At 43.4% G+C, this 21,004-nt stretch overlaps 1 protein-coding gene across 1 annotated transcript in view; it reads right to left on the bottom strand.

Annotated features, from left to right (window-relative positions):
* The window catches only part of cacnb3b (calcium channel, voltage-dependent, beta 3b), a 55,214-nt gene extending 38,677 nt beyond the window's left edge, over window positions 1–16,537 (bottom strand). The window contains exons 1-2 of the mRNA XM_036533571.1: window positions 16,268–16,537; window positions 15,938–16,015 (exon numbers count right to left, since the gene is read on the bottom strand). Coding sequence (XP_036389464.1) covers window positions 15,938–16,015; window positions 16,268–16,537 — 348 coding nt within the window. The remainder of the gene's footprint in view (window positions 1–15,937; window positions 16,016–16,267) is intronic.
* Between the last annotated feature and the right edge of the window lie 4,467 nt (window positions 16,538–21,004).

The raw sequence follows: 21,004 nt of genomic DNA, 5'->3' as shown, positions 1-21,004 counted from the left end.
CAGAGAAAGAAAGCGACAGATGAGTGCTGGTGGCAGTGGTGGCAGTGGTGGCAGTAGCGGGGAGGGGGGGGGGATTAGGTAAAGGTGGTAAAAGCAGGTAAAGGTGGCAGTAATGCTAGGTTTCATCAGAAGGTCTGTTGCTGAAATAAGCTAGCCTTCATGCATTACTGCCAAGTCCCATCTCTTAATCAGGTTACATATTTTTAGGGATTGCTTGGCTCAAATGGACTCAATGTCTTTTTTCAGTGCTTTGAAGGGAAGCAAGGATCAGTGTCAAAATAGCAATTGCTCTGCATATTAAAGCATGACTGTCACCTAAAAACAATGACTTCTGGCATGACTGAAGTTTTTTAAAGTCAGGTGTAGACATACTTTAATGGACAGAGGTGAGAAACTGGGAACTTGACAAGGAGATAGGCACTCAACTGACAGATAGATTTGAAGTAGACCACAGACAGACAGACAGATAGAAGGACAGGTGGACATGCAGACAAGATATAAAGAAGGACAGAGCCAGGCCTTCCACATTAATGAGGACCATGGCACTGGAATCAGACATACACAAGCAAGTCTGTCCTGCACTCTCTGTCCCTCTCTGTTACACCAGCACTCCCACATTTCAGCATTTATGGTCCACACAGGCTGACTACCTGCAAAAATACACTCAGTCTGAGGGCTCTATAATGACTTTAATATGCTTTGCCCAGTCTCTTAGCTGCCATTTCCAATAAATAATTGATGGCCTCACTATTGCGCTGGTGCACGTCTGCCCTGACTCCAGGCTGCACGCCTTCACGTCTCCAGTCTAACTTTTTTTACCCCCTGACACCCTAGTCTCCCCTTTCCTATAAAATCCCAGTCGCTAAGGAAATTGAACATCTCTGTGAAATGATTGTGCAGGCTGGATTTGTGCAATCAATTTGATACTGTCAAAATAATGTGATATTATGGTCAGTGCAATGTTAAATGTTTTAGTCAAAAGAGACATGGAAGGCACTGTTTAGTTTAATTAGTAGTAGTAACTAATATAAATGACAACTTCCAGTATTATGATTCTTCCACTCCCTGCCCTTGTAACGCAGAAAGACTATCCTCATCTCCTGTGAAGTCAGTAATATTTTCTCACATAGTTGAACATATATCAGATTTAGCTGTAAGGCATCTGACCTGACATCAGGCTTGAGCAAAACAAATCTGCACCCCAATTTTCATTTTCATGAGGTATTGAAACTGTGAGACACTATGTCAAATGAGTAAATTAATTCATATTTTGTAATTAATTTCCAAATGTCAAATATTACAGTTTCATTTATTTCTGGATTACATACCACTGCATGTTTTTGATAATAATTGTTTGCATTTGTGAAAATAAAATGTCCTTACATGATGTACAGTTATACTAGGTATGGCTCTATGAGCAAACTCAGATCACTGACATTTGATATTTCCTCTTGAATTCCTACCACTTTTGCCTGGTAATTAATAGGTGCCCTTTTAAAAACAATAAATTTCCCCTAGCTGAGGGAAACTCAGGACAAAACCATCTTTAAATACCTCAATACATTGCACAGAGCAGAATTATATTTAATTATATTTAAAACAGAAATATCTAAATACCTCTACACCTCAAACGAGGTGCCCTAATTTTGTAACCATTACCCTAATGAGGTAGTGATTGCTTAGCAAGTCATTGAAAAGCAGAGCCACAGAGACACACGGGTGAGTCAGGGATGAGGCCTTTCAAGCAGTTTCACAGGGCAGCAGTGATGCCTACAGTGTGGGAGAGCTGTGTTGTTCCTCTCCATTTCGGGGTCTATTAAATCTCTGCGCCTGCTTGGGCTCATGCTCCCCCAGGGCAACCAGGCCCTTACTTTTGTGTCCACTGCCCTGGCAGCATATTCTGGTCTCTCATTCAGCTCTGCTGGGTGTGCTGCTGTAGCACCATAAGAGCTCTCTGATACATTGCTTTTCAATGCAAGCCTCACAGCTGTTTCTTGTGCATTTTTAAAGTAAAGAGAAGCCTGTGCACATTAACACGGCCCACTGACTCCTTTATTCTGCACTTTTAAATCTCAGTAGATGGGGTGGTGGGGGAATGTTGCATACCTCAGCATTTGCACTGTAGTTGTTATTCACCTTTATATGGAACCAGATGCTGAGCTGAAAGTAAGAGATATGGCAGAGAGACAACAGATTGCAAGCAGGGTAAGAGAGAGCAATAGATAAGAGTAGGAGTAGAGTTGTGGAAAAAGAAAGGGATAGATAAATGAATGCACAGAGTTTTGGAGAACAGAGTGGGGTGAATAAGAGATGGGGTAGAGTGGTAGGATGGATCATGAGGCATGAATAGGAGCAGGAGTAGTAATGAAATGGAGAGAGAGGGACATTTGGAGGAACTGAGAGTGATGTTGCCTGTCTGCCTTCAGCCTGAGGTCTAGTAATTCAAAAGCAAATCTATTTTGCTGGAAGTGGCTCAACCTAAATTTAGCTCAGCTTTTCATTCAGTACCATCATCTTCTGCCTGGTGATTAGTCTTCACACAACAGTTCTGATGATCCCAAACACTTCTGCCAGGAGGGCAGGACAGCAGTGAGGGGAAGAAGTGACAACAGTGGATCCAGATCTTGCTTTCACTTAAAGAGTAGCTCCAATCTGAAAACCATAATGCATTGTCTGTACAGCAAGGCACATGGGATGAGAGTCATAAATACTGCCAAACAGTTTTTCCTATGTTTCTGTGCTTTCTGGAGAATACAATTTCTTCCCAAACTCCAAAAAAGCTTGTGGCAAATTGGCTACTATTAACCTTAGTATTTTGGTCATGCTGTGGCAAACTTTGCAATGTTGTTTGTGAGTGACTGGATATAAAACCTTAAGCAGTTAGGTCAGTTAGTGTAGAAATCATAAAGAAGTGGATTTCCACCAGGTTTTCACATCATTCATTTCACAACGAATTTATTTATTTATTTTTTTGAATAGCTGGCCAGACTAATGAGGAAATTTTTAAGAATGATTGTTTCCATCTGACCTAAACTTACAAAAATCTGAGCAACAAAGTCAAAACTCCTTAAGTGTGGCAAGTGGCAAACATTATGGAAAACCAGTTAAATGCAACATAAAGGTTGCTGCTCCTTCTTCTGAAGTGAATTGGCCGACACCTACATGGGCATGTTGGTCCCAGCCTGTCAGACTTCCTTTGCTTTGGAAATAGCAAATAACAATTTTTGTTATTTTGCTGACAAAAGATTGGATGAATGCACCTATCTTATGCTTGGCACTTGTTTGTGCACAGAGCGTGTTGCAGCAGGATGAGCCTAAAGCACAGCTGCTGATTAGAAAAAAAAGAGTGAAAATGGCAGGGATATTAATAAATTAAAAAAAAAACTGAATAGAAAAATGCACAGTTTACATAATCTTTCTGCTTAAAATTAAAAAGGATGCCCAAATGATAAATTTCATACCAGGAAACATGAGGGTGACATGTATAAGTCTGCCCAGGATTCTTTATGAGGCTCTGGCACTTCTGAGAGGAATTTTTTAGCATTTCTCCTGGCAGAATTGGTCCAAATCCTTCAGATCTTCACGTTTTCATTTTTTCAACCACTTTCTTGAACCACAAACCCAAAACTGTGTGATAAAAGCTTTTGTGTTTAGTGCTCTCATCTCCTGGTATATACTGTATGTCTTGCAGAAACAGCAGATTCCAATTTGATTACAATTTTAGATCCAATCACTTTCACTTCCTGCCAATCCCATTCCCAGCTTCATCACAGCTGGTCAAATGGATCCAGAATGGCTGGTCCAGTTGGTTTCAAGAATCATTCGCATCAATCAAGTTTTGTTAGAGATTCACAGCTACTTAAATTTCAGGGTGCATTGAATTGGATTCAGAGGGATTCACCTTTAGAACCTGTGTGTAGAGGATGAGTAATATATAAAAAAAAATAAAACAAACAACCACAGAAGAAACATCCTTTGATGACTTTATAGAACTCTTCCAGAAGGGAGTGCCATAAGGCAGGGGTTTTCAACCTGTGGGGCCTGCAGAGTAAAGGTAAAGGCCTGGGTGCAACAAAACGACGGAATATGAGGTGGCATATTTGATTTCCAAAGCCAAAGCACCTCATACGATTGCAGAGACTCTCATTCATCCAGCAGCATTGGCTATTTGTCGATCTATGCATGGAGAGAAGTTAGCCAGCAACATTGCGAAAATTCCACTCTTTGATAATACGCTGTATCAGCTGCCGTATGGGTGAGACGGCAAATGACGTTAAATGTCAACTAGTAGAGAGAATTAAGGGTGTGAAGAAATTTTCATTACAATTACATGAATCGACAGACATCTCGAATGCCTCGCAACTTCTTGTATTTGTCCGCTACTGCTACGAGGGAAAAATGCATGAGGACTTTTTGTTTTGCTGTGCGCTTGAAGGAACAAGGGAGGGATATTTTTGATAAACTCAATAGCAAATTGGATGAAGAGGGTCTGTGCTGGAATAATTGCGTTGCTGTGTGCACAGACGGAGCAGGTCCCGTGGTGGGGAAAAATAAAGGACTGAAGGAAATGGTTCGCGATGTAGCTCCGCATGTCCATTTTACTCACTGCATGATTCATAGGGAGGCCCTTGCTGCAAAAACGCTCCCTTCAGAATTGAGCAGTGTGCTAAAGACAGCAACACAAGTTGTAAATCTCATCAAGACCTGTCAAGTAAAGTCAAGATTGTTTGCACTGTTGTGTAAAGAAATTGGATCAGAACATGAATCGTTACTCCTACATATGGAGGTGAGATGGCTTTCGAGAGGAAAAGTGCTTCAGCGGATATTTTCACTGCGAAATGAACTACGCATTTTTTTTTTTACTGGATTGTGCATCTGCCTTTGCAGAATTGATTTTGCTTGTTGATAAAGGTTGAAAACCCCTGCCATAAGGAGAAGTGAGGCCATAGATAGAACATGAACAGGGCTTCCACACATTATGCCAGCTTCTGCTGGATTTTGTTAAGGGTATCTCCCTTGGTGCACATGCTGTCATCCTTACCACACATTTCCTCTGCTTGATTTGATTTTTGTCATTTCACTTAATGATTTGTACTCTTGAGATTCTCAGGTAGAAATCCATTCAGTACTCATGTACTAATTCACAACCCCCTCTCCAAAAAGTAGCTTGAGTTACATAATTCATATACCGCCACAAAGTGATATCACAGGTATATTTTGATTAAGAGCAGTGTAAATCTGAGTTTTGAGTCTGTTAATGAAAGAGGCTGCCTGAGGGGCTGATGTGAGCAGTAGAGGGTATTACCTCCGTGCATTACAGCACTCTCTATCTTTCTCCATACTGCCAAATTCACTCTATGACAACCTATCAGAAGTTCCACATCCTAACAAGAAACCAGACTCCATCTTACTGCTGGTAAAATCTAAACAGTACTCATCCATAGAGACTCACAGCACAGGAAGGTTCCATCTTCCTGCAATGTTTCCATTGGCTTTCTCAGATTTGCAAGGAAATCTTTCTGCCCACAGTGCAATGCATTAAATGAAACAGAATCTATCTGGGCCAACTCAACTGGACCAATAGAATTTGTCAACACAGAGCCTCTGTAATCAAATCTAACTGAATGGTCCTTGCACTAATTAACTGTCATGTTATAAACTTATAGTTGTGAATCTCATAGTTTTGTTTTATATGTTTACAATCTTACTAGAATCTAGAATTTGGTTTGTTTTTGGTTGGTGGTTTATCCTATCCTAAAATCCATGTTTTTCTGGTTATTATTCCCCCTTTTATAGAATAAACATACTTAATCGTTGAATGTTGCAGGCTTCAGATCTGGGCAGGCCACTGCTATTGTAGCCGTAAGCAAGGTACTTAACCAAAATAGCTTCAATGAATGTCCTAGTATATCAACTTTACTCAATGTATGGCCTATATGCTGTGTATATGCACAATTATATAAATACACAATAAGAATAAGAATAAGAAATACTTTATTAATCCCGAGGGAAATTTGAGTGTCAGAACTGCACCGTCCGGCACACATCAAAAACAACAAAAGAATAAACTGAATAAAATAAATAAAGAGGTATAAAATACAACAAATAGAAAAGCACCAAATATATAGCAAGCATACACACACCATACATAAACACAAACATACACACACACACACACACACAGTACTAGTATCCTTTTGAGAGCAGGCTTTTAGTGCTCATACTCATGCAGTATTTAATTCATCCCCCAAAGGAAGCCCAGCAGCTCTGTACAGCCCCCACCCCCACAACTGACATCACAGAGAAGACTGAGTTGCAAAAACCACCAGAACCTGAACTAAACAAGATAAAGAAGAAACACCCTATCTCCAGTTTCATACAGGAATCACTGCACAATCCTTAGTTCTGAGATCTAAAATTATAGACAGTTTAAAATGGATCACACAACTGTGAAGCATGAATCAACTCTACAGTGAAATACTAATTGTGGTCACACCCTATCAGTCATGCACTGTCTTAATTAAAATTTTTCACATTAATTATTTCAAAAAATTTGGTTACATTAAATATTACACACAATTCACTATGTTGGGGGCAAAAACTGGAGAAGCTGGGAAGATAACTGACTTTGACAATGAGATCTTTTTTGCCAGATCTTTTTAAATTGATTGAGTAGGAGAACAAATGAAGGCAAATGTCAGTGAAAGAATAATTTCACCTAACATATCAATATTGCGTTACTTTTCCTCAAAAAAGAACATCCGGAGACACTGTGCAGCATCAGAGCTCACACTGAGGGAGAGAGAGCTTCTAGGGTCTTTGTACTTACTCAGTTTGAGGCTGGAGAGAGTGCAGCTGGTCTCTTGCTTGGAGAGCTAGTCAGTCATGGTGTGTGTCCTCCCTTAGCTAGCAGTGAAGTGTGCTTTAGTGTGCTTTTATAGTAAGTCTCTCACTCGCTCCCCCCCCCCCCCTTCCCCTCTACCTCTCTCTGACCCTCTTTCATCCTAATACCATCAGTTTTCTGCTATGTCATTATGGCTAATTTCTGCTCTCTCTCCTTTTTCTTTCTCCTTCTCCTCCTATTCATCCTCGATCCTTTTCTGTTACTGTCCTTCTTCCTCTCTCTCAATTCTATCTTTCTCTTGTGAGTGAAGAGTATTTTTCTTTCCCTCTCTTTCTCTGATCTCTTTCCCCTCCCTTCCCTTCTTCTTCCCCCCACTCTCTCTCTTGTTCTTTCTGTTCTGTTCTACATAAAGAAGACTGAACAGGGAAGTTGCAGGTTTTAATTAAGCCAAGTTGTGGAGGTGGTGCAGTGAACATGGCTGGCTGAGTGCTACCACTGGATTCCTCACATTGAGCTGGACTGAGGGACATGCAAATGAACATGCAAAGCCGTGATGAGCTATGGTCTGAGAGAGACACGGAGGGATGCTCGGCCAAGCCTGGCCATTTCATGCACTCAACTGCACAGTCCACTCCAGCAATTCAATGCTCTGGTTTCTTTTCCACTCTAAACACACATCTCCACAATGTTGATGCGTGAATGACAATAATATCACCTGACCAAGTACAGTCAGTTAGCCTCTTAGTGGATAAACTACCTATTACATCTATTCATATATAAATATAAACAAATATTCGATAAAAAAAACAAAAGCAAAAAAACATTCAATGTAAAACATCTCTGTCTCCTGAGATCAATTCTCTGATCTGAAATGAGTGGACATTCCAATTTGCCTCCCACTCCCTTGCTGGCTAAAGACACAAAGTTGTGCCAGTGACAGAAGAATTCTTATATTACAGTACTGTGACTTAGGTATGCAGCTGACTATTTACTTAGCTCCAATGCTATATAAGAATTAGCTAACTGGCTAAATGTTGATAACTAGCTGCAATACCCATACTGGCTAGACATATAATAATCATCTATCTGGCTAAAATAACTTGATAGCTAGTTATATGAACCAGCTAGATAGCTCCCTAACTTACAACAAGTAGATAGCTAACTATTATAACTAGGTAACTAGATAACTCAGTATACCTTTGATTAGCAATAGCTGTTTACCAGATGTTAACCTGCAGGCCAAGAAATGCCAATTATTCTTTCCTTCATGTAATACCTTTCTGTCTAACAATGCATGCAGGGACTACCATCCAAACACATAAGGTTGCTGAGCTGAACTCTTCCTAACTGCATATAGCATAACCTGCTATAAGCTGAGTAAGGATGAAGGGTGTCTCAAAGTGAAAATCTCAAAGCTCAAGCCTTCCCCATAATATTTGTTGAGTGCACTTGGTGCACACTTGGTGATGGCAGAAATTGTTCATGGTGAGGGGCCTCCAGTGAAGGGGATGGGGGATTGAGGGCAGATTGAGATGCAGCACTAGTGTAACACCTTGACCTACTTGAGCTTCAGAGTTCTAAAACTACTGTAAAATTTTTAAAAAGGTAATATCAGAGGAAATAAAGACCTAAAATGCTAAAAAAAAAAAAATGATTCAAAAATTCTCATTATGTAAATTATTAGTTTATCCAAAGCTTTAATTAGGTCACTTAAAGCTCAGTGGGAATACACCAAGAGGAAAGAGCGCTGGGAATGAGAAGAAGGGTTTTACATGAAAAGGATTATTTTACGGTTTGTAATACAGGAAAAGAGAAGTTTTAAAGAATATGACACCCAATGCCTTCCTTAGCTTGGATCAGAGGATATTTCACTAAATAGTTAGTGTTCATTTGATGCATGAAAAAAAAAACAGCCGGAGACAAAGACTACATACAGGTGATAATAATAGTTGTTCAGTAGCTTTTAGAACATTTCACTTACAGCACAGGTTTAGGACAAACAATCTGTCATTGGGAGTCTACAGTAACCATAAGTGCTGTATACTGTTTTAAGGGTAGTCAGACTAGTGCTGTTACTAGCTAGGAGTTTGTTAGTTTGTTCGTGCGTTACCGCTGTGTGTTTGTAGATCTGTCAGGAGTTCCTCCTGACATGACCGCGCTGCACTCCCTGGGAGAGCGAGGGGGCTCGGGATGGAATAATTGGCAATTGACGGTGTTCGCTGCCTGGTGTGTGCTCCGCACCTGTTGCCTGTCTGTGTGTAATTTCGCTGGGACTATTTAGGCAGGTGAGTGGGAGTAACACGCGAGAGACGCTGAGGGAGGTTGCCACACGGGATTTTAGCGTGGAGCCAGGTTTTTGATTTCTTTTTTTCTTTTGAACGTGCCGGCACGGCTGAGTTTAGGGTTTATTTTGGTTTGCCGTTTTTTTTCTTTGAGCTCTGGGAGTCGCGACCCAGAGCGGGTTTTGAGTTTGCTTTGTTTAATTTCTTTTGGTTTTTGCTTTAGTGTGCGAGATGCGCGAGTGTGTTTGTGTGTTTTAGGCAGCTTCAGAAGAGCGGCGACCGAAGGGACTTTAGCGGTGAATCCCTGAGGGAGCGGGGAAAACAACGCTTGGTTCCGGACGCAGCCGGGGCCGAAGGGAGCCCCCACCCCGTGGAAGCGCGAGCTGGGGAGGTGATCCCCTAGCTGGAAGGGAGGTGGCACCGCGAAATCTCAAGAGAGTGCGTGGGTCACCAGCACGGGGTGGAGAGGGAGGCTGACCGGCTGCTGTTCTGTGTCTCCCTCAGTGCGATCCCGCGGAGCCGGCGGAGTTACTACCGGGGAGAAGACGTGGGTCGCCGCCGGAGCCGCCAGCCCCCGCAGGAGTGACGCGGGGGCCTTGTCTGGAGTTTAATTTCTTTTTTTGTTTTTTTTGGGACGTAGGCGAAGCCCGGCAGTGTGGCGCGGGCTGAGCTACGTCCCCACTTATATTTTCGTTTCATTTTGTATGTCTTGTGTGGTGTGTGTGCGTGTGCGTGCGTGCATGTGAGGAGCCTCCCCCACAGCGGCAGCACTTCCCCCTCGGCAGTGGAATTGAGTAGTCCTCTCTCTCCCGGCGTCCAGGTGGGCGGGGACGCCAGATCACGGGTGTGTGCAGTGAGGCTAAGTGTGTGTGTGGGGATTCCTTTTTTCTTTTTTTCTTTTCTTCTTTTGGTGTGAGCGGCTGGGTAGCGTTCCCGCCTGTTTGTAGCCGGGGAGGGCAGACAGGGGTGGATAGAAGGATAGGGGGAAGGGCTTCGCTGGGAGAGGGATAGTGGCGTCTCAGATTTTATGAATTGCGTTGTTAAGTTTGTGTTTTTTTTAAAAAGAATAAAGAGTTGCTCCTACTCACCTTGTCCTGGCATTCTTGTGGCGGGCGGATCCCTAGGAGGGCGAACTATCTGGGCATAGTGTCACTCCTGACAGATCCTTAGCTAGAATTTGCTAGCTTTGTTGATCTGGCTATCAATCTCTGTGCTTTGAAGTATAATTGTTATCTTAAGTGGTACAGTTTCGGCAACGTGAAAGCCATTCATGCGTCAGAACTGTTGTTGTGCTAATTAAAGGCGTCCTCAGCTGTGAACACAGCTCGCTTATCTATTTAAATACATAAGTAACACTGACACGGAAGAAACAGCCTTCGTGTGAAGCCCCCTTGTGTGAAGACCTGTCTGTGTAAAGACCTGCGAGTCTACCTGTGCGAGTCCACCGAGCGAGGACACCAACAAGGCTCGTCATAAACAGAGAAGCTTAACCTTTCTTTCCTTCTCACTTGCCTTTCCTTTTATACTTGCCATCAGCCAGAAATATGTGTTTTCAGTACATCCCACTTGTTCTTAACAAATGCAGCTTTCATGTCATTTACTATCAAAATGTATTTTGTTGTCATTTACCGTCCTCCAGGTCAACTGGGTAACTTCAAAGAGCTGGATGTATTACTGTCCTTTCTCCCTGAAGACAGCAGCCCACTTGTGATCCTCGGTGGCCTGAACATCCACCTCAACAAACCTCAAGCTGTAGACCTTCTCACTCTTCTAGCCTCTTTCGACCTGAAGCACTCCAGCGAATCAGAAAGCGGGAAACCAGCTGGACATCATCCTGACATGTAACTGTATCACTGACAACCTCCTTGTCACTCTGCTACACATATCTGATCACTATCTGTCTCCCTCCATGTCCACCGTCCTCCCCTCCTCCTGTTTTCTTTCACCACAACCTCAGTTTCCTCTCATCAACCCACTTTTCCTCCCTGATCACTGCCTCTCTGCCCCCTCCCAGCCACTTCTCCTCACTAAATGTAGATGACGCCACTAACACACTCTACTCCACCCTAGCCGCTTGCCTCGACAGCATCTGCCCTCTCACCTCCAGGCCTGCACACACGACACCTTCAGGGCTGCCGAGAGGAAATGGCACAAATCCAGGGACCCCGCTGATCTGTCTAATGGTGTGTTTCCACCAAGCAGTACAGTACAGTTCGGTACAGTACGGTACGCAATTATTTGTGTTTCCATCATCAAAAGTTGCGAACTGTACCAAAATAAGCATACCGTACCGTACTGGTTTTTGGTACCCTTCTGTTGGGGTACCAAGCACGGTTGTATGGTTTGTTAAGGATGGAGCTACAACCACTGCCGTCCGTTGATTTGTCGACACAGAGTCGTCACTTCCGTGCGACAACGTGATTACAAACTAGGGCTGTCAACGTTAATGCGTTAACGCTCGTTCACGATTAGTCTGGAAACTTTAACGCATTAATGTTTTAACGCAAATTAATCATGATATCAAGTTGGACCGCAACTCCCGTCAGTAATTCCAGCGCGGATATTTACCTGCCTGAATTACTGAAAGGCGTGGCAAACGCAGATGTACTGAACGGCAAATTTCATTTTAACCCTCTCGCGCGTACGGTCACACCGGTGTGATTAGCCGTTTAGCGCATATGTTAAAACTGGTGCGATTAGAACACTAGATTGGAGAAATTCTAGCTAATATTGGCTTTGAGCAAACAGCAATTTAACTCAGCAAGAAACTTAATAACACAAATGAAAACATAACGAACCATATAAGGTAACACACGCGCTATATACCATAACAAATAAGTTACATGCGACAGGGTTAAAACGAAATTTGCCGTTCAGCACATCTGCGTTTGCCACGCCTTTCAGTAATTCAGCCAGGTAAATATCCGCGCTGGAATTATGGAAGGAAGCTGCGGTCAGACTTGATAATATGATTAATTTGCGTTAAAACATTAACGCGTTAAAGTTTGCAGATTAATCGCGAACAAGCGTTTCGACAGCCCTAACACAAAAGTTCCTCAACCGTCTCTGCTGTGTTGCGTTCTTTGCGCGCTTTTATGATGTCACACTACTTACCTAGCTGACGCAGCAATCGCCATCCAGCATATGCCCCGCCTATTAAGTAGGGTACGGTTTGTAGTGGAGACACAAGCCGTACCAGGGTTTACCGTACCAAACCGTTACGTAACGAACCGAACTGTACTGTACTGCTTGGTGGAAACGCACCATAAGTATCAGTCTCTTCTTTCCTCTTTCTCCTCACACATCTCTACTGCTTAGGCCACTTACTACCAGGACAAAATCAACAGCACCTCAGAGGCACGCAAACTATTCACAATGTTCAACACTCTCCTCTGCCCTCCGCCACCTCCACCCCCCACCTCACTGACTGCTGATGACTTTGCCAGTTTTTTCACTGGAAAGGTGGATGCCATCAGCAGTCAGTTCTCCACTCTACACATTCACAGTCAGCCTCCACCTACATGCAATACACTACTGTTCACTTTCTCTCCTATCTCTGAGGCTGATGTCTCTAAGCTGCTACTCTCCAACCGACCCACCACCTGCCCCCTGGATCTTATCCCCTCCCATCTCCTACAGGCCATCTCTCCCACACTCTTGCCTGCACTCACTCACATTATCAACACATCACTCACAACTGGCACCTTCCCCTCCGCGTTTAAGTAGGCTAGGGTAACCACCGGCTAACCACCAGGGTACCTCAGGGATAGGTGCTTGGCCCCCTCCTCTTCTCTGTATATACAACTGCTCCAGGCGCATGGCTTCTCTTACCACTGCTATGCCGATGACACCCAGCTCTACCTCTCATTCCAACCTGATGACCTCACTGTGGATCTCTGCCTGTCTTTCAGATATCTCAGCCTGGATGAGAGAGTGCCACCTTCAACTCAACTTATCCAAGACTGAGCTTCTAGTGATCCCAGCCAGCCCGACGATCCAGCACGACACCGTTCAGCTCGGCTCAACGACACTGACTGCGTCCAGGTCTGCAAGGAACCTGGGGGTAATGATTGATGACCATCTGAAATTTACTGACCACATTGCTCATCTCAAGACTGGACTACTGCAATGCTCTTTTGGCCCGCCTACCTGCATGTACTATCAAACCTCTGCAGTTGATACAGAACGCAGCTGCACATCTGGTTTTCAACCAACCTAATAGGGCTCATGTTACACCTCTCTTAGTCTCACTCCACTGGCTCCCTGTAGCTGCCCACATCATCTTCAAGGCCTTGATGCTCGCATACAGGGTGACCAACAAAACTGCACCTAAGTACCTGAACTCACTGCTGCAACCCTATATTCCGTCCCCACTGCTACACTCTGCCACTGAACGACGCCTGGTGGTCCTGTCGCATCGCGGCGTTAAATCACTATCCAGGACTTTCTCCGCCGTTGTCCCCCGCTGGTGGAATGAACTTCCACACCTCATCCATTCTGCTGAGTCCCTCTCTGCCTTCAAGAGACATCTGAAGACACAGCTCTTCAGCTCTCACCTGAGCACCTGAAACACTTCCCCCCATCTCCTATTAAACTATATTAAAAAAACGTATTGATCTGGTGTAATGGTGGTGTAATTGGTGGATGATGTAGTCCCAATGCGGAAAGTTAGGACCTTTCCTAACCAGAAACCATGGGTAGACAAATCCATACTCGAAGCACTGAATGCACACCCTGGTGCCTTTAACAACACTCTTCTGAATGGGAATATGGATGACTACAAAGCGGCATCATACAAACTAAGGAGGGCTATGAAAGACGCAAAGCGACGGCACAGGAACAAAGTAGAGGCACAATTCCAACTCTGACACCCGACACATGTGGCAAGAACTACGGACAATATCGGACTATAAAGGCAGTGTTTCCTCTATGGCGAGTGCTGACGCTTCTCTCGCTAACAGCCTTAACTCCTTCTTTGTGTGGTTTGGTGCTAATGACGCTAATGTTAGCATAGAGACTAGTGCTTGGGAATTGAGCCCTGCTGCGGGGGGAGAGCACACACTCACTGTCTCAGAGCATGATGTCAGAGAACTCTGAGACGAATAAACACTAAGAAGGCAGCAGGTCCTGATGTCATACCTGCGCGGGTGCTAAAAACGTGCGCAGATCTGCTAACCCCTGTGTTGACGACCATCTTCAACCTCTCCCTGGCCCAGTCCATAGTACCCACATGTTTCAAAAGATGTGTCTTTGTTCCTGGGCCCAAAAAACCCTCCCCAACCAACTCAAACGACTACCGCCCTATAGCCCTCACATCTGAAATAATGAAGTGCTTTGAGAGAATTATGAAGAACTACATCTGCTCCTCTCTGCCATGCACTCTGGACCCCCTTCAGTTCACCTATCGCCCCAACCGCTCCACTGATGATGCAGTCACTCACGTACTGCACACCGCCTTATCCCACCTTGACATCGGCAGAGGGAACTATGTTAGAATGCTGTTCATTGACTACTGTTCAGCTTTTAACACTATAGTCCCCCCTTACTAGTCAGTAAGCTTCTGGACCATGGACTGCATAGCTGTCTGTGCAAATGGATCCTGAACTTCCTGACTGGTAGACCACAGGTGGTTAGGGTGGGCAGCCCCACTTCCACCTCTCTCACCCTCAACACCGGTGGTCCTCAGGGTTGTGTCCTCAGTCCCCTGCTGTATTCTTTGTATACACATGATTGCAGGGGCGGACTGAAACAATAATTCAGGCCGGGAATTTGACTCCATCCCAGGCCATCCTGTTCATGCAAACCACCAGACCACTAATTTTGTAGGCTAACCCTATTTGTTGATGTAGCGGATACCGGACTAGTTATAAATTTGGCCACTATGTTCATCTGGGAGGAAAGTGATCCAGATTACAAAATACAAAAATTTGGGACTGACCAACAAGTAGCCTATCTGAATACTGAGGAATACAAGGTATGCTATGGCTGTGGGTGAACCTTTAAAAACTCACTAGGAATACACCAATCATAGCACATACAAATGTACAAGGCTAGACACACAAAACAATTAGGCTACACTTTTTAAAAAGAGAATGACATACAGAGTTAGCTCAAATGTTCAAATAATTATTTTTATATTCAAGCATCAAGCATATCAAAGGTATCAAAAAATTTCTCACACACACATTCACTGAAATTGAACATAAGCTACAACAATGTAAGTAAGTAAAAAGTTTTAGATTACAATGTTTACTCACTAGTGTCCACAAAGCAAACAGCACAAAAATAAACACATCTATACACACTGAATCAATGAAATTGAAAATTGGCCACAGCTACATAACTGCAAGTATAATACAAAAGTCCAAAAAACATGCCTCTGTATAAAAGCTTTAACTCAACAAATTTTCTTTCACCCTTGTCAGCCAGTTAAGGAAGAGTCATCGCATAGCTACCTCAGAGTAACCAGTAATTACCACTAGTAAACCAGTAGGCGGTGCAGTAACTCACTGCTCTCTGCCATCTTGTCAATGATGTCATCTTCATCAAGTCCCATAAGAATCTCCTTCTCTGTTGCCATCAAAAGGAAGACTTCAAGGTTCTCTTGAGTGAGGGAGGTTCTTAGGCAGTTCTTCACAAATTTCAGGGTGGAAAAGGTCCTCTCAAAGGCCACCTGAGTGATGGATAGGGTGAGGAGGAACTTGTAGCCCAAACCAATGATGTGATACGCATCCGTGAGCAGATTGTACTGAGAAAGGAGAAGATAGCAGCATATTGGGCAGTTTTTACATGTGGAACAACTCCTGCTCACCAACTCCACACTTTCATCAAGATCCTCAAAGCCTTCCCCTGATTCATCACTGGCGGCAGAGGCCCTGGTGTTGTACTCCTGCAACAGTGACTGTTTCAGTCATTCCCACTGTTCTGCAAGGCCAATTAGTTCAGCCTGCAATGCCTCAACAGTGGCATGTTCATCAAATTCCAGTAAGCATTTGCTGAGTTCCTTCATGGCTGTCTTTGGAAGGCCCTTTTCTCTGATCGCAGGGAAATGCTTCGGATCCATGCAGCAGACATCTGCGCGCAGCACTGCATTTGCTGCATAACGGTGGTGAATACTTTCAACAACAGTGTCCAGTATCACATTGTGGATCTTGATTTTGTAATCCATGTCTGCATCAGCAATGGGCTCATCTTCTGCCAACTCACCTGGCTTTCTCTTATTTTTTTTCGTTCTCTTCTCTGGGAGAGCAGTCTGAGCTTCAGCATCACAGTCCTGCTGCTCCTTCAGAATGCCATTGGCCCACTCAACAAAGTCGTCTGCTGCCCTCTTCACACCCTTAAAGTCTCGGGCACACTTTCTCAGGTTATCCTCAGTTCCCGTCACCAAGCGCTGTGCTGTTACGACATCCATGCCACTTGTTTGCAAGTATTTAGAGAGAGGGGACGTCTGCTCGAAAGTCCTGAGAAAAACCTCAGCTGTAAGTATGGTTTCATACTTTAGAAGAGCATCCTTGTACCCTTGGGCTTTGCTTCAGATGGCAGGTTTTATGGTCACATCCTTTTCAATTCTTTCCATAGTGATGACCACATCCATGTAAAGTACATGATCAGGTTTTGCAAAGCTTCCAAATACTTTCCTCAAGGCCTCGTCTTTGGCCCACCTGTGGGTTTCACCAATTACACCAAGCCATCTGTGTCACCTGTCCTCACTGGTTTCCTCCCATAGCTTCATGCACTTATAGGAATCTCGAACGAACACTGCAATGTCATTCAGCAGTGAGAAAAGGGATTCACTTGCCACAACAACCCCAGTGGTGTCAGTTAGCACAAGGTTGAGGACATTTGAGTAACACCATATGTGTACTTGGTTAGGAGACGCTCCTGTGAGCAAGGCAGAGAAGCCCCTGTATTGTCTCTGCATATTAGCTGCTCCATCTGTTGCATTACCAACACACTTTTTGATGTCTATGTCCATCTTCTCAAGGGTCTGTTTCACAAGGTCCACAAAGTACTGTCCAGTCAATGACTCACAGTCAATGACTGCAATGAGTCTCTCCTGGACAACTTCAGTGACATCAGGTCTTTGGATGTTAAATCCTGTGTTGTGTCCATTTGTATTGAGAACATCCCTGCCTTTCTCACTTCAACAGCAATTGTCTGCTGAATCAACATTCTGATGACTTCAATTACTTTATTTGCTGTTGTTTTGGACATCATAGTTACCAAGAACCCTCTTCCTTTACTTCCCATCTGCTTCTTGCTCTTCTCAATACAATCACTAACATGCTCTTGTAAGTAGACATCATATTTGCTTAGCAACAATATAAGCTCAAGAAAGTTGCCATGATTGACAGACATGTTATCCAAGTTATATGCAGCTTCATGTTTGTGTCCTCTGTAGCTAAGCCCACATTTACCAATAACTTTAACTACATCAAAGACACGTTCCATGACCTGCCTCCTCTTTCTCACCTGGTCTCGTTGAACTGACATTTGCTTATCACTCAGAGGGGTATGGATGTCTGCTTTGCTGGCTCTGAGGAAAAAGGCTTCTGCACTTTCTCTATGGGTCTTGCTTCTCTCATATACCTGTACTCTCTAATGGGTATGTTTCCAGGCCTGCATGCCTCCTTTGACAAATCCACTGTCACTGGCTGAAGGTTTTGCGAATGCAAGACATACTGAGCAGAACAAGGAGTGAGTTACTTCATTGTATGTCAGCCATTTCCTGTTTGTGCCATCTTTGGAGTGGAATACATTGGGAATGCCTCTTTGAGGGGTTTGTTTTGGGTGGTACTGAAAAAATAAGTCAAAATCCTTGGACCGAAGACGGGCAAAATAATCGAATGGATTTTCAGTGCTTTCGCTGTCCCTTTCATTACTCCCTGTGCTGGGCTCTGAATCTCTCTCTATCTCTCTGCTCCTCTGGTTGCTCTGCAGAATGAGATTAACATTGTAAATAACCTAAACTTAAACTTGTATTATTTGTGCAGTCATCAATTGTATGCCCCCCGATCACAGTCCTACTGATGATCTCATAAATAAAGCACATATTAATCTAAAAGCATAGCCTACATGTTTAGCTTTGCGCTCTTAAGTTGTACCTGAAGGTTCCTGCTCTGAGTCTGACTCTGAACTGTCCACGATTTCCAGTTCTGCGGGAGCACCTGAAGCACTAGTGTTGCTGCTGCTTCCTTCTCCATTTTTGCAAAGAAAAACCCAAGAGCAGCCCATATTTTTCAGTTTAGCCTACTGTTTACATTCGACCAATGGCTATTTTTTATAGTCTAGAGACAATAGACAATAACATTGATATTGTAGCTTAGTCTACACTAAGATCCAACATACAATACAGTCCATAAATGTGAAAATCTGAATTTCTGGTCAAATTTGGCACTAGAAAAATAGTCTCTGAGAAACAACAATATTTTACATGTAAATGATCATGTTAGTTTGCCACATTCTAACATTTTGCAACATTGTTTCTTAAAACTTCAATCATTGATTATTATATATAAAAGCCAGATGCCAGATGACCAATCACAAGCGGAGTAATGACACCTATCGTTTCCCATAACAACCACCAAAAATGGAGAAGGTAGCGGTGGAGAAGTTAATTGTGCTAGTTTCTGAGCAGTGAACTGTACAACATGACAGTTAAATTGTATCATAACATACTTCATAAAGAGGCTGTCTGGAGTAAAATTGTACGGATCCTAGGAGTTTCTGGAAAGTGGTTGTGTTTACTGCTTGTCGTTAGCAAAACTAGCCTGTTAGCTAACATTAGCTCTGCAATAATGTATAGCCAGCTAGATCACTAACAATGTACATGCTACTATTGTTATGGCAACAAAGGACGCTCTCAACTGCTTTTTGGAATAAACGCTGCTAGTTTTTTTTTTACTCAAAAAAATGCTCTGGCCAGTGTTTTTCATCAAAAAACTACGCTGCGAAGTCATCTGGAGATGAAGAGAGTGACGCGGCTTATGTGCATTGCAAGCTGCAGAGACATATTGGACACGTTTGATTTAAAGTCAGCAGGGGAAAAAAAGGAGAAAATAAAATGTTACCTGGTAGCCTATATTCTACATTCGATGCCATGTAGGCCTAGCCTTTTTGTTTTAAACAAAACAGCCTACAGACGTTACAGGTTACAGATGTTTCGTAATTTTAGCGGGGCTATTTTTTACATGTTGAGGTTTTGCTCAATTGTTACTGTTCACTAAATAGTCAAACTGATTTGAGGTCGTTGTCATTCTTTTGTCAACCTTGGTGTACATTATATTTGCATTTGTAACATAGACTGTTACTGAGATGTGACTGGTAAGTTTCAAATTTGTACAGTAAAACAAATTCTTTCCGGACACCGGACCAGCAAGAAAAAATCCTAGCAGAAACTCATGGGATGTATTATGGTTATGTTACTGTAGCCTGTTTCGCTGTACAGTGTGTGCACTTTCCCTAGCTTATGTGGCATGACCGAGTGCTGGCAAGTCCATAGTCTAGGTTTACTGTTTTTTACTAGTTGAAACATATTGCCTTCAATGTCATATGATCACTATGTTGCACTCATTGCTATTATATAATTCCTCCACAAAGACGTAAGATGTGCAAACTGTGTAGCCTACGGGCCGTTGTGTCACACTGTTATTAGCTACTTAGCTAGCTATGACTGACCTGGTCCCTTACTGGCGAACATGTTGCTTATTTTGCAGCATTTAGCTGCATCTGTGGCAAGGGCCTTTCTCTTTTTTATTCTCTCCCTCTCTGCTCCACCTTCCCTTTTCTTCTGAACATGACCACCACCCATTTAGCTGGGCGACTTGTGTAAAATGTTATCAGTGGAGAAGCGGGTACATGGTTGCTATGTGCGTCGCCAAAAGATGCGATGGCATCATCATTTTTGACACTGCGGCGAGAGTGAGAGTCGCACCTGATGCGTGGATTCTGAGAGGTCCGTCAATTCATTCCTGCTTGCGATATTATCGCTGGTCAAGTTGATTGTTCATGGCAGGCCTAAACGACCATATCGCTGGTCAAGTTGACTGTTCGCGGCAGGCCAAAATGACCATCAGGCCACCGGGAAATGTCCCGGTGCTCCCGACAGGCTGTCCACGTGTGCATGACTGTGTGGCAAAGAGTACCTCCAACACCATCATTAAGTTCGTGGACGATACTGTGGTGGTGGGCCTGATCACCAACAACAATGAGAAGGCCAGTGAAAACAGTGTGCAGCTTTTGATACCTCGGCGTACTCATCACTGTGGACCTGACATGGACCACTCACACTTCCACCCTGGTGAAAAAGGCACAGCAGTGAGTCCGTGTCTGTGCCCTGACAGCATCGATTCATGTGACCTGTGGCTAAAGGAGTGAGTGAGCCAGCAAGCTAGCTAGCTAGCTATTAATTAGTGCTACAAGTTGGCTTGGATAGTTAACATGAAACAGCTCAATGAGCATATAAGATAGGTTAGCCATGGGTAGCCAGCAAGTGTTAGCTAGATGTATAAGTCTGGGAAAGACCAGAGGTGAATTAGAGATCCTTCATATTCTGGAGGACACCAGAAGGGATCTGCTTTCTCTGGAGCTGTACCCACTGATCAAGCTCCTTTTTGCTTGCTTTAACACAATCCTCCCCTCTCCAGCTCTGGTTGCAGCTCATTTGCAGGAATAATACTCCATCCGCACAGGAGGCAGTTAACACCAGAAATATTTGAAAATTTAGTTGTTCTTAAAGACAACTAAATAGGCTACTGATTCTTCAACTATCATGTCTGAATTAAGAATTAAGAATTAAGAATAAGAATAAGAAATACTTTATTAATCCCGAAGGAAAGGGAGCAAGTTTGGACAGAGAGCAAGTTTCTACATACTGTAT

The sequence above is a fragment of the Megalops cyprinoides genome, chromosome 7 (assembly GCF_013368585.1).
Source record: "Megalops cyprinoides isolate fMegCyp1 chromosome 7, fMegCyp1.pri, whole genome shotgun sequence".
Lineage (NCBI taxonomy): Eukaryota > Metazoa > Chordata > Actinopteri > Elopiformes > Megalopidae > Megalops > Megalops cyprinoides.
This window is presented reverse-complemented; position numbering and strand designations above follow the sequence as displayed.